The sequence below is a fragment of the Lynx rufus genome, unplaced genomic scaffold (genome assembly GCF_022079265.1).
Source record: "Lynx rufus isolate CCGP_SWC_20201006 ecotype Redwood Valley unplaced genomic scaffold, mLynRuf1.p SCAF_4, whole genome shotgun sequence".
Taxonomy (NCBI): Eukaryota; Metazoa; Chordata; class Mammalia; order Carnivora; family Felidae; genus Lynx; species Lynx rufus.
Window position 1 is genome coordinate 15,685,001 of NW_025814856.1, and position 13,303 is coordinate 15,698,303.

The following is a 13,303-nucleotide window of genomic DNA, read 5'->3' on the forward strand; positions in this document are numbered from 1 at the left end:
TGGAGAAACTGAGGCCTAGAGGAAAGGAAACTCCCACCCCAGTTTATCCTGGTTAAGAGAAAAAAGCTGAGGAATCATGTATGAGTCCCAAGCACAGAGATGCCCTGTGTTACCTGGGACAGGTTGCTGATCCTCTCTGAGTGTCCCCAAACATGCCGAAGGGTGGTGTTCATTAGATGAGGAACTTGTGGTAGGTGCCAATCCACGCTCATGTACCAGGGGAAAGGCTGGACGGATGGTTGAGTTGTGAGTTGCCTTTCTTTCCCAGAGAGCCAGAAAGGACTCCTCAGGTCGGTCCATATTCAGTTAATCAGGAGACAATGAATTCCACAGATGCCCCAGGGTCCTCTCTCCCTCTAAACGCTAACCGCCTCCCCCTCCATCCCTCAGCCAAACTTGGTGACAGAGATAGGGTCATATACCTCTCGGCCCCTTAGGTCAGGGAGAGGTCCTGCCTAGACCCACCAGGACAGGGCTATGTCCCCCAGGGCAGGGCCTTGTTCCCCTAGACCCCCAGGGCAGGGCTGTGTCCCCTTAGCACCCCAGGGCAGGGCCGTGTCCCCTAGACCCCCAGGGCAGGGCCGTGTCCCTAGACATCCAGGGCAGGGCTGTGTCCCACTGAGAAGGTGGGAGGTGGCCTGCTAAGCTCTGCACAGGCTTGTTCCAGTCATGCTTATAGCTTTCGGCCTCTAGGTGTCGCTGCCTCATTGCAGACAATTTATCTGGTCCTGTCCCAGGAGACTCTGGCCTATCCTTCTGGTCAGAAGAGGTGACTCTGGCAGGATAGGTGACTGTTGAGGTCACCTGGTGGGGGTCCTGGCCAGACAGCCGAGCCACGGGCCCTGAGTCCAGCTCCACAACCCACCCCACACCGAGGGTGCTTGAGAGCAAAGTCCCCCAGGGCAGCACAGGCCTTGCCTTGTCTCTGGCCTTGGTCCTGAGACCCCATCTGCCTGTGGGGCCCAGGACTGGAGCAGGAGGAGACCAGCAGGCTGCCGGAAGGGGCCTTGAACCTCACTGGGACAAGCCATCCACCTTTGCCCCTTCAGGCCTTGGTGTCCTCAAGCATCCCAAGTACCCTTGTACCCCAGGTCCCTGGCTCCATGGTTCTGGAGCTGCTTTCTTCCCTTGCTCTAAATCCGGAACTTCCCAAGGTCTAGGACGTTGACTGTGAATGTCGAAGACTCTAGATTCTAGGAGATTCCGAAACACTTGTGCTGAGTCCTTGCTGAAACCTGGGCCTCTCTCGGCCCAGCCTCAGCCCCCGGCCTCTGCCTGGCTCATTCTTCTCTCTCCTGACCTGCAGCCCAGCACGGCCCCGCCCAAGCCCAAGCCGCCCCCATTGACCAAGGAGACCGTGGTGTTCTGGGACATGCGCCTCTGGCACGTGGTGGGCATCTTCTCGCTCTTCGTGTTGTCCATCAGTGAGTAGCTGCTCCCCGCCCTCTCCCACCCCACGCCACCCCCTGCACCCCGCCCCCGGCACCACCCCCAGGGGCTCAGAGCAGCAATTCCGGGCAGTACAAGCAGGCCAGTCGCCCACAGGAGGCCCACTGTGGTTTCTGGCACCTCCTGATCTACACAAAGTCCCTGTGGAGGGCTGACAGGCTGGTGGTGACCTGAAGTATTCTGCCCAACTGGGACACAGCCACATGGCAATTACGGTAATTACAGGGGACTCCACTGAACCAGGATGAGGACGTGTCATTTTTCCCTATCGCTGGCCTCCTGATGCTTCTCCTGCTGTTTGGCCAGGCTTAAAGGGCCCACACCCAGAAGCCCCAGCAAGGCCATCCTTGGCCACAGCCCAGCCTGGAGGCTCCCCAGACACCCGGCAGATGTGGCTCCCAGGCTGCAAACCCTGCCTTGTCAGATCCCGTCCCCCTAGAACGACTCACACCCACCTCCGTTAAGAGCAAGGGACCCCTTCCTCTCCTGGGACTGAGTTGCTTGACTCCAGCTCGCAACAGAGATGGGCTTGGCGTGCCCCCTTCGGCCCTTCCAGAGCAGGGGTCCGGAGTTGGAGAAAGAGGGCAGAGAAATGTCGGTGGATAGGGAGACCACCAGGGTGCAAAGCAGAGTCTGATGAAGGTTCCTACACGTCAGAGGTTTGGGGGAGACGCAGGCAACGAAGGGACAGAAAACCCCCTCGCCCTGCACAAGCTTCACGGAGGAGGGTCCTCTCCACTGCGGATGCGTGCGGGCACGCATGCGGTTTGGCTGGGTAGGCTGCCCCCCAAGAATTCCAGGCAGAGGGCATGGTGCGGGCAGAACAGGGACGGAATGGCCTCCACACAAGGTCTCAGGTGACCCCTAGAGGACTTTTACTGCGTGCCCCCCAGGTCGGATAAGTTCGAGCTGGAGCTGGCTCAGGATGAGGTCCCCTGGAGGGCAGCGCCACAGCAGAGGGCCCACCCAGATGTGAGGACTCCGAGGGAGACAGGGACATCTGATTTGCATCTGTTTCTCCCGGCACCAGAAAGGCCCTCCTTGTGGGAAAGTCTCCACGCACACCCCCACCACCATTTCTTCATGGCTGGGGTGGGAGCAGGATCTGAGCAAGGGGCTGCATTTCATTCCTAGCCAAGGTGAGAATCAGTCAGGCGTCTCTCTGGAGGCCCTACTGACACACCGTTGTGGCTACAGCCCCAGCCCAGGTGCTCAGAGAGGAAACCGTGCCCCCCAGCCCGCAGCACCAAGAGCATCTGCCCATAAGGAGCAGTTCAGGGTGCGTGTCCAGGGAGCAGCTCCAGGGCACTCCACGGAGCAGGGGTGAAGGCACTGAGGGGCCTCTAAACACAGAACGGCCTCTCCAGACTCTGCTGGGCCCCGGACAGTGGAGGTGCCCAGGGCCACACAAGAAAGTTGCAATGACAGACCTGAAGAGGGGCTTGGACACGAAGCACACAGACCAGCCCCTACTCCTCACCCTGCTTCCTAGGAAAGAGGAAGGGAGAGGAAGGGAGAGGAAGGGAGAGTCCCAAAGTCTTCTGAGCAGCAGGGCACCACTTGTTACCTTCCCTGCAGGGCTCCATGCAGGGCCCTGGGGAGTAGGATGGCATCTCCCGGAGAGGAAACCTCTTTCCTGCTTTCCCGGCTGCTTGGGCCCAGAACCTCGTGCAGAGGGGCTGGGGTTGGGTGGGGGGTGCCTCTGGAGGTCCTTCCAGCCTGGGGACTCACATTCCAAGCCCCTGCCTGGGCCCTGGGACTCGATCCAAAACACATTGTTTTTTTCCCTTCGTTGAAGAGAAGTGACTGGGCCAGGCTGGGTGGGGCAGGCAAGGGGCGGTGTGTGGGCCCTGCTCCAGCTGCCAATGGCTGAGCTCCCTGCAAAGCTGAGGCCTCATAGAGCCTGGGACCAGCCTCTGTGGAGAACCTGAGTAAGCACGGTCAGAGGACGTGCCTGGTGGGGTGGCTGGAAGAGACGGCCCAAGCCGGTAGGACTAGGGCCATAGGCCTACACACAAGGGTCTGGAGAAGACCAGAACCCAGCTCTCCGGATAAGAAAGGTTTGCCGTTTACCCCTGGACAGCAAGGTACAGACCTACTGCTGGGGCCTCGTGCAGCCCCCCAGAGTGCCCGGATGCTGTTAGCTCCCCCTACCCACCCACTCGGGAGTCCAGTTCTGTCCTCAGCAGCAAAGGCTTTGAGGCCATCTCATGCATGCGTGCATTGCTTCCTTCCTTCCTTGTTTTTCATTCTGTGAACCTGGGGGAGACTTAGCGGGGCCACGATATTTGGCTGAAAGAGTCACACCAGTTGACTCCAAAGGGTGCTCCAGCCCTGGCTACATTGGTCTGATGCATCTTCCCTAAAATAGGCCTGGCTTGTCCCGCTTGGCCGTCCTGCCCCCAGGAGTCTGCCAGGAAGTTATGTCTTGTCATCTGATTTATAATAGGAAGCAGCCCCGTCCCCTCCCCTGAGGCTGGGGCCAAGGTGGTCAGACTGTGGGGCCTTAGAAAAATAAACTCAGTCCAGCCGGGCCCTGGCAGCCCAGCACTGCCCTGCCCATCACTAGACAGTCCAGCTTCGTTCCCTGGCCCAGCTCGCGTGGGCACAGCTGCCCTGAGCCGGAAAACCGCTCCTGGAATAACTGTGGGAGGTGAACGCCCCAGGGCAGGGTCTGTGCCTTCTCGTGGGCTCTCGTGGGCTCTCACGGCCAAGAGGAGCTCAGGCTTGTCCTCAGGGGGGTTGAGGAGGACACAGCTACGTCCTCCAGTGTCTGAGGTCCTCTCAGGAGCCTGGGGAGGAAAACCTAGGAATTACCAGGAGCCGAGAGACCTGGGTGGGAACACAGGACAGCCTCCAGGTAGCTGTAGCGTGAGTCACCGTGCAGTCCTCTGCCCTGCCCTCCAGGGGCCTCAATCGAGTCAGAAACTGAGACCAGTGACACGATTTAGGATCCAGGGCAAAACGAAAGTATGAGACCCCTTGTTCACAAATTGCTAAGAACATTGACGGCAGAGCATTAAGCCAAGCGCGAGGCCCTTCCAAGAGCGGGCCCCCGTGTGAAGCCAGTCCTGCTCTGGAAATTGCTGAGCTGACCTCGGAAATCCCAGAGCCCACAGGGGTTCTGCCCAAACACAGAGCCTTCTGCCAGAGTCTCTTGGGTGAGACACATTTAGGTAGATGAAGGCAGGTCTGCAATGTGGGCACCATTCCTGGGGTGTCTGAGCTCCAGCCTCGGCCAGGCCTGCTCTGTCGTCCCTACAGTTATCACTCTGTGCTGTGTCTTCAACTGCCGCGTGCCACGGACCCGGAAGGAGATCGAAGCCCGGTACCTGCAGCGAAAGGCAGCCAAGATGTACACGGACAAACTGGAGACTGTGCCACCCCTCAACGAGCTCACAGAAATCCCCGGAGGTGAGCAGACCGGGGAGGGGCCCCCAGCTGCACCACCGCCTGTCCCTGCCGAGCCAGCCAGACCCTCAGTCCTGCCACCAAGAGTGGCCCTGCTCCCCGCCTCTGCCCCAAACCTGTCCCTGGAGACCAGAGCACAGAAATGGGCCCGAGTGAGAGAGACCCAGAGGCAAGTAACACCCGGAGCTCTTCTGCAGGCAAGAGAAGTTCGGTAGGAAGGAAGAAGTGAAGGGCTGGATGTGGGAGGCTCTGGTGGGGGCCCTAGGACCCTGCCTCACTCCCGCTACCTGCCTTTCCTCTACCCCACAGAGGATAAGAAGAAGAAGAAGAAGGATAGTGTGGACACAGTGGCCATCAAGGTAGAGGAGGATGAAAAGAATGAGGCCAAGAAGAAGAAAGGAGAAAAATGAGAAGGGCTTCCTGGAGGTGGCAGCTGGGGCTGGATAGCCCTGGGGCTCAAGTCCAGGCCAGGGTCCAGGCATCTCGGACTCCAAGCTCACACATGGACCACAGAGGTTGCAGAACACCCTCTTCTCAGCTCCGACAGGGTGGCTGAGGCCCCATCGTTATGGCCCGTCAGGGGCAGAGACAGGACTGCCTCAGGTGTCCTGCCTCCCGGCATGGACTCAGCTCCTGTCGCCTCACCCATGTGGCTGTTCAGCCAACGTGGTCTCTGGCCACTGTTGCCCTGCAGATCCAGATCACACCCACCCGGACGTGCCTCTGTCCCTTCCGTCAGGAACAGCAGTGGCTCTACAGGGTTGACGGGAAGCAGTTTCCTCTCTCCGAAGGGGATGGCCAAACTGGATGGGCTGCAGTGTGAGGCCATGCCCAGAACAGCCACAAGGAGGCAGAGGCTGTCTGGGGGAAGCTTCAGCTCTCAGACCTGGCTAGACAGCAGCCCTGGTGGCCAGAAAACTGTTCTAGGCCCAGTGGGGGTGCCGGCCAGGATGGTGAACAGAGAGACCCAGAGGCAGGGGCTCCAGCCCAGCAGATACCCTGTGCCGAGCAACTGCAATGGAGTGGAGGCTGCTGGGGGCCTGAGTGGAAGGCCTGGGGGCTCAGGGCTGGGAGCTGCAGGGCTGGGTCAGGGGTGCAGAAGGCTGAGACCAGCAGGCCAAAGGGAAAGGGGAAGAAAGCTGGTACTTGGGCCCCATCTTGGGGATCCAGGGAATCAAGACGCCCAAGGGAGGCTTGGGCCGTGCTGGCGGTCCCTTCTCTGTGGTGGTGGTGGGGAGGGGGTGTCAGGGCCCTAGGGGATCATCGCAGAGGGCAGTTAGGGGCCGGCCACCCCCCGACTTGTGAAACAGAACAGCACACAGCTTCCTCCTCTACCATCTCAGCTCTCATGCCTCAAAACATCACTGCTGTCCCGAAGGGGAAGGCCCAGACACCATCTAGAGACTGGATCTTTGGGGACGGGACACTCAGAGGGGTTTCCAGATGGCAGCGAACCTCTGCTGAGGCGCTCAGGTCTGAGCCTGGAAACCAGAGGCTCCTGAGCTGGGGAAGCTGCTGGAAAATCTCTCGCTGCCTCGGCAGCCTGCAGACACTTGTAAATAAAGCTGAGTGCCTTCTCGTACCCGAGTGACCTGAGATGACCCCTCAGGACGCCCAATCCCTGAAGCACTTATGTGGAGGGTGATGTGGCAGTGACGGGTGGCACCGGCCAAGCTGAAGCTCCCTCCCCTGACTATTCTCCCAGCCTGAGTTAGGATGAGCTGGAGGAAGAGGTGGCGGCCGAGAGAGGCAGAGGGACAGCCGCAGCCAGCTGGGCATTAAAACGGGGGAGGAAGCTGCCCGCTCTCCGCTCCCCTCCCCTCCACTTTGTGGCTTTCAGTAGGCCTTCCGTGGCCTGAGCCTTGTGCTGGGGACACGGAGGAGTCAAATCTGGATTCTGACCTACAGCTGGATCACTGTTCTACAAGAAGACGCGAGTCTACAGGCAGACACGAGTCACGGAGCAGCGAGGGGCAGAGAAATTGCAGAGGACCCGCTGTGGGCGCTGAGAGCTCAGTCCGCCAGGCAGGAACCCTGACTCTGCCCTCAGGGTCCAGCCTTACGGGCTTCTCATACAGCAGGTTCAGGTTGTGGCAAAGGTCACTAGACCCATACAGGCCAGGGCCCTCCTGTGTGGCCCAGGCAACAGAGGCCCAGAGGAGCAGGGGCCACTTGAAGTCAAACAGAGAACCAGCTGGTAAAGCCTCGGGGGTCCAGGCCTGAGCTCCATCTGCCCTGCCAGCTGCTCCCTGGCCTCTGCCCCGGGGCCTCCGCTGCTCTTTTATGGACAGGCATGGCTGCTGGCGGATAATGTCTGGTCCCAGTGGGCACCTGCCCCAGTCTCTAGGCAGGGGGCGGGGCCGGACGATCAGAGTTCACTACGGTGCTTCAGGGCAATGACAGGGTGTGTTCCAGCCACCAAAGTCAAGCAAAGTATCACAGAAAAGAACACACTCGCCTGCGGGGCCCAGACAGAGCTGCACCTTTACCCCAGCCTCACTCTGCGTCCTGGCAGCCCAGCTTGAGCCCGGACAGAACATTCTAGGCCATCCATCACCCCAGCATCGTCCCTATACACTCCCACCTTCTGCGAGAGCCACCCCAAACCTAGAGATGGAAGCAGACCCGGGGGGGGGGGGGGGGGCTCTGTGCTTTTCAATAGAGATGGTCTGGAGTCCCCCAAACCCCCGTCTGGCTTGCTCACCTCCCACTCAAGCGCACCCAGGAAGGAGGAGGCTTGTGGAAGAAAAGTGTTTAATTGAGCACCTCATCTCTGCCCCATTTTGCGGGGCTGGGAGAGCTACACCTGCAGCATTCTGGGCTCAGAGGGGGAGGATGGCACCCCCCGGGGACGGCACGAGGGTGTCAGAGGGCAACGAGGAGGCTGAGGGGCAGCGCTAGCACCAGGAGCAGGGCCCTGGACGGGGCTGGCAGGGCCTGCCCATTGACGCGTTCCCAGATCCAGTGACGGTAGGAGCTGACCTGTAGGTAGATGGGCGGGGCCTTGCTCTTTTCGCAACCTGGGCCCCAGCTCACCAGTCCCACCAGGTACCACGTGGTGTCCACAGGACAGACCAGGGGCTCACCGCTTATCTCCTGTGGGGAGGGGTGGAGGAACAAAAAGGGTCAGGGGGGCCAGGTGTGGGGAGGGAGACCTGCCCCAGCTCAAGGACAAGCAGGGACCTCGCAGCACATCTCTCCCACAGCCCCCCACCATCCTGCCCGGGGGGTGCCCTCGAGATCCAGACTCAGGAGACCCTCCCTCAGAGGGGTTCATCTCCCCTCTCTCATGCCAGGTCCCGACCCCCCGTCTTCCCACTGCCCCCCCTTCTCTCTCACCCCTCCCTCCGTGCTCCTGTCCCTTCCCCTTCCAGCCCCACTGCCCTGCACCCCAGCACCCCTCCTGGCCATGCACCCTTGGAGGTGAGGGAGCACGAAGAGGAGCACTCACATAGCAGAAGTGTTCCCTGTCGGAGTCCTCGGCACAAACCATCTGGGAGTCCACGATCTGGACCATAGAGGGGACTTTGGAAAACTTGTGGTAGAACTGGTTGCATTTTTTGTTGCTCAGGATGGTGACCTCCTTCTCCTGAATGGTCCGGAACTGGGGCCACATGCCTGTGGGGCAGGCCCCCCCCCAGCTCAGGCTTGGTGCTCTCACGGCTGCAAGCCTGGCGGCCCTCCTCCCTGCTCCTGGCCGCTCCTCCAACCTCTCAAACGGCCCCCCATGGACAGCTTGGAACAGGCTGCCCTCAGTCTGGCCTTGCTGGGTCTGCTCTCACCCCTGCAGAGTCCAGTCCGCGGGGTCCGTTCCTGCCTCAGCGGCTTGGCTTCTGACCCTTCTGCTCCCAAGGCCTGCCCGGCCCCACGCCGGTCCAACTCTCCGCTTTGCTCAAGCCCTCCCCAAAGGCCTCTTCTGCCCTCACTAGCCCAGACCCCCCTCTGTGGGCCCCAGGCACTGTGTGCTTCTCTCTCTCCTCCTCCTCCTCCCCCTCCTCCCTCTCACCAGTGTGTCTCTAGCCAGGAGCCCCTGGGGGACAGACTTCCAACCATCCCCAGCCGTTCCCCAGACAGGCCACGGCAGGAAAGACAAACAGCCACCCCCACCCCCAGGGTGGAGCTGCTCTTTTTAGGCAAGTTGGCTCGGTGAAGCCACGGGCAAGAGCACCTCTCTTGTGAAAAAGAGGAGCTCCTTGAATGGACTGGGCACTCGTCAGACTCCTAAAGAAATGCCCCCTGGGGGGGCCTGGGATGACAGGCTGCTCTTCGGGCCTTGCTCCATCCCTTGGGGGCACAAAGGGATTGAGGCCCACTGGGGGCAGGAGGCAGCCACACGTGGATTCTGAGTGACTCCCAGCCTTTGGGTGCGGACTGCCCTTAACCAACCATGTGAGGCGTCGGGGGATCTTTTTACAGAACCTCGTTCATGGCACTTCAAGATGTCCTGCTTCAAGTCCTGATGTCCCACGACTGCGTGCAGTCAGCAAGATATTACTCTCCACTCCCTCTGCCTTCAAGGAAGTCCTGTTTACATGCCCCGGCCTGGGGCGGGGGGTTCATGGGCACTCTGGGGCCTCTAAGGCCTGAACGGCCACGGCGCACTCACTGCCGAGACCCCCAAGGGGAAGGAGATGAGAGCCGGACAAGAAGATGTCTCAGACCCGGGCCTGCACCTGGGTCCTCTCCCACACGCTCCCCACCCACCCAGTCTGGGGAGGCTCTGACTCACCATCAACCCTGGGGAGTCCCCAGCCTGTCACAGTGCAGACAGAGTGATCCTTCACCTGGAAGTCCAAGTTAGGCAGGCAGATGGGCCAGACGTACGTGTTGTACTTGAGTGCCCATGCAAGCTTGACAAGGGCAATGTTGTTGGCCTGGCCCACCCAGGACCAGTACCGATGAGACTGGTACCTCTCGTTCACGATGACCTGGAGTGCCGGGACGTCGGCGGTAGTCTGAGATATCTGGTCAATCCTTGGGATCCCTGCCCGCACTGAATAGATAAAATCATTCCTGGGAGAACCACGAGGGGGGTCTGTCATCAGCTCCAGGCACCCCACCCCCGCCCCCACCCCACTGTTGTACTCTGAGCAAACCCAGGCAGGCCACCCACCTGCTTCAAGCCCCCCGGGCCTTTCTCTCACGACAGATGTGGACAGGGCCCTGCGCACAGACCGTGTGGTCCAGCTTTCACAACAACCCTTGACTTTGTGGAGAGGAAAACTGAGGCTCAGAGGAGCCCAGCAAACAGCTCAAGGCTACACAGCTAGGAAGTGGCAGAGCTGGGATGTGGGCCATTTTTCTCTGGTTCCAAACTCTGGACTCTCTGTCTGGCAGCCCGTGCTGGGCCCTGGAAGTGACAGGGGCCCAACACACTCAATCAAGGCAAGCATCCGTGGCCTCGCCCTCCAGCCTCCTTTCCCGGCATGCCCCTGAAGTCTCCACCTCGGCCTTCAGGCATGAAGCATGCTTTTCCGTGGTCAGCCCTCGAAGCCAGCACGGATGTTGCATCTGGGCTGCTGCCCTGGCCCCCTGGAACATGTGCAGCCCCCTCTCTTGTCCCCACACTGCCCAGACTCCCCTGTCTTCTCATCTGTGTTTCCTGGCACCCCAAGAGGAGTGACGTGTCCCCTCCCTGCCCCCAGCACCCAGGCCGGGGCCTGGCTCCAGAGGAACGTCAAAGGCTTTGAGTCGAACAGAGGAAGGAATGAGTAAGTAAAGCAAAGGGTGTGAAACAAAAGAATTGGGAGCTCTTTTCTTTGGACAGGAGGAAGGAGGCCTGCCCTGTGGCTTCCAAGCCCCCCCCCCCCGTCCTATCTGTGGCATGACAGCTCAGGACAGGGGAGCCAGGTGAGGGGAGCAAGCACCCGGCTTGAATCCAGAAGGAATCTGCAGGACTCAGCCTCCACCTGCTAAGAGCTGAAGTGGGACTGAGGCTGGGCCCGTGGGGTTCTGCAGAGGCCACAGTTGCTGCCGAGGGACCAGCTGTCAGGAACGACTGGGCCCCAGTGGCTCCAGACGCCTTTCTACCCACCAACCTAGGTCCCGACTCACCGGATCAGGCAGTGGGCCACGGTCAGCACCCACTGGGAGGCAATGAGGGTGCCTGCACAGATATGTGTGCCATTGGCCCGCACACTGACCATCCACGGCCACCGTCGAGCCATGGCCTCTGGGTCCCTGAGGGTGGGGTCTTCCTCGAAGGAGGAGCCACAGGCTGAGGAGGAAGGTGAGAGTTTGATGCAGGATGGGACCTTCCAGCCCCATCGCAAGTCGCCTTCCCACCCCTCCCCTCAGCCCGATTTCCCGCCTCTCGGGCTGCTGGCCCACGCTCATGCGGTGATTCTCTTTCCCCACTGGTCACCCTGTTATGATGCTGTCCACGTGAGGACTGAGGTCTGCAGTCTCCAAAGGGCCTCAGTGCTCCCCAAGTAATCCCTCTCTCTGGTCCCAGGGCATTCCCAGCCACCAGCCTGGTGCAGCACTGGCCCCTTTGTCCCGGCCGAGAAGCCCCTGAGCTCTGGCCAGAACCTCCAGAAACTCATCCATATTTCCATCTGGCTCCCCCTACTTTGGCCAAGGCAGACCCCTCTCCCTCCTCTGGGAACCCCTCCTGTGATTCAGTGAGGAAAACAAACCAGACGACCCAAGAGAAAAAGGAGCCACGTGCATGAACAGACCCATCCCGAGGAGGGAACCCCAGCAGCCAGCCAACACAGAAGCTGTTCAGCCCTGTGAGTCCTCAGGGAAACGCAGACTTGCATCACAGTGAGGTTCCGCTCCACCCCACCTGCCAGGCCAACTCCAGGGTCCCTGACACCATGTATTGGTGAGGATTACCGCCCCCGACGCTCACTGCCCGCTGGAGCGAGTGTCAGCGCGTGCAGCCACTTTGGAAAAAGTTTTCAAACTGGAGATGCACATCTCCGACCTCACAGCAGCCCCCCTCCAGGGTTCTTCCAGGGAGATTCGTGGATTGTGAGATGAGGGTGCATGGGCCAGGACCAGCGTTTGCCAAGGCTAACATAGGAGAGGGGAGGTCTGCACACACTGGGTCCTGTGTGAGAGCCTTTCTGTGGCAGCTAAACTGTGCGCATGGAGTTCCAGGATAAGGAGTGATTCCGCGGGTCTCTGTTCAACATGCTGGAGAGCCACTGCTGCAAGGCTCCCACCCCAAGGCTCCCTGAAACCTATCCTGGAGATCCCCTAAGTCCTTGGCTGGAAGCCTGGGTCAGTTCAGGGACGCAGGGACATGCAGCCCGCCGCAGGCTCCGCCAACTCTCCTGGCCTCCTACCTCACCAGGATGGGGGCCTGGCCCACGGTAGATGCTCAATGAACCCTTGGAAAAGGAACGTCTCTTCCCACTTCTCCCTGCCCTTCCTCCTCCGCGCCCTCCGTCCCTAGGGGTCAGAGGTCCTCAAGACTGCCCCGCATCCTCCTCCCCCGGGGAGTCCATGGTACTCACTGGGAAATAAGCTGACGCCTTCTTTAGAAACAGGGCTGGTCTGGAGGGTCAAGGGCGGCGACAGGACGGTGGGGGCCTGGCGAGGAAGGCGAGGCCCGCCTGAGGGGCAGGTGGCAGTGGGTGCACAGGGGACGCCAGGGTCGGCCGGAGAAGGCTTGGAGGGTGTCCCGGGAGTCTGGTCCGCCAGGCGGCCTGCGGAAGGACGCAGAGGGGTCAGACGAGGCCCGGTGAGGGCCCGGGGGAGGGGGACGGGGAGCGGGACGGGGCTTACCAGCGGGCCTCAGCAGCAGCAGCACCAGCAGCAGCAGCAGCACAACGGCAGAGGCCCTGCGGCCCTGGGGGCCCTGCCTGCGGGCCCGCGTCCTGCACTGACGCTCCATCGGGAGTAGCCGCTTCTGCGCCGCGGTGCTCCTCTCGCGACGGCGCCCCCAGTCGGCCTCCCGCGCAGGCGTCTGCTGCGTGGGGAATGCGGGCGCCCCCCAGTGGCCACCCTCGGTGGCGCTCCCCGTGTCCGCCCGGCCCGCGGGCGCCCCCTACTGATTGGCCTCCCTTCCACCCGCACTGTGTCAGGGCCCCAGGGCGCGAGCTGCCGCTGGCGCGGCGGGGCCACGCGCTTTCTGGAGTCCCTCGGGCTACCCGCAGCCAGGTCCTGCACCTCCTCCCTCCTGCAGCCCACTTGCCCTGCTGGGGCCTGCTTCCACCCTTCCCCTGGTGACATGAGACCCGGCCCCTGGGGCTGGCCTCCAGGGTCTTCAAGTGGCCCGCCTGCCCCTGAGCCTGCTGACTACTGTAGGGCTTTGCTCCCGGGGCACTGCAATTGATCAGATGGAAAGGTTTTCAGGAATGATTTTTTGAAGATTAAAATTTTAAGCAGCAACCCACTCCCCCCCCCCCCACCCCGGACCACTCAGCAAATGCTCTTCTCTATAAGATCCATCCGCTTCGGAAAGACGGCACAGGAGGTAGGTGAGGTTTCT

The 13,303-nt window shown here is 61.1% G+C and overlaps 2 protein-coding genes across 2 annotated transcripts in view; one reads left to right on the forward strand and one right to left on the reverse strand.

Annotated features, from left to right (window-relative positions):
- TMIE (transmembrane inner ear) overlaps positions 1–5,270 on the forward strand; it is a 7,599-nt gene extending 2,329 nt beyond the window's left edge. Inside the window, exons 2-4 of the mRNA XM_047094754.1 lie at positions 1,307–1,424; positions 4,714–4,863; positions 5,170–5,270. Coding sequence (XP_046950710.1) covers positions 1,307–1,424; positions 4,714–4,863; positions 5,170–5,270 — 369 coding nt within the window. The remainder of the gene's footprint in view (positions 1–1,306; positions 1,425–4,713; positions 4,864–5,169) is intronic.
- A 2,455-nt stretch (positions 5,271–7,725) lies between these two features.
- Positions 7,726–13,044, reverse strand: PRSS50 (serine protease 50). Its single transcript, XM_047094645.1, has 7 exons — positions 12,889–13,044; positions 12,598–12,781; positions 12,327–12,518; positions 10,915–11,077; positions 9,590–9,873; positions 8,312–8,478; positions 7,726–7,956 (listed from the first exon to the last, which is right to left on the reverse strand). The coding sequence occupies exons 1-7, from the start codon at positions 13,042–13,044 to the stop codon at positions 7,726–7,728; spliced, it is 1,377 nt and encodes a 458-aa protein (XP_046950601.1).
- Between the last annotated feature and the right edge of the window lie 259 nt (positions 13,045–13,303).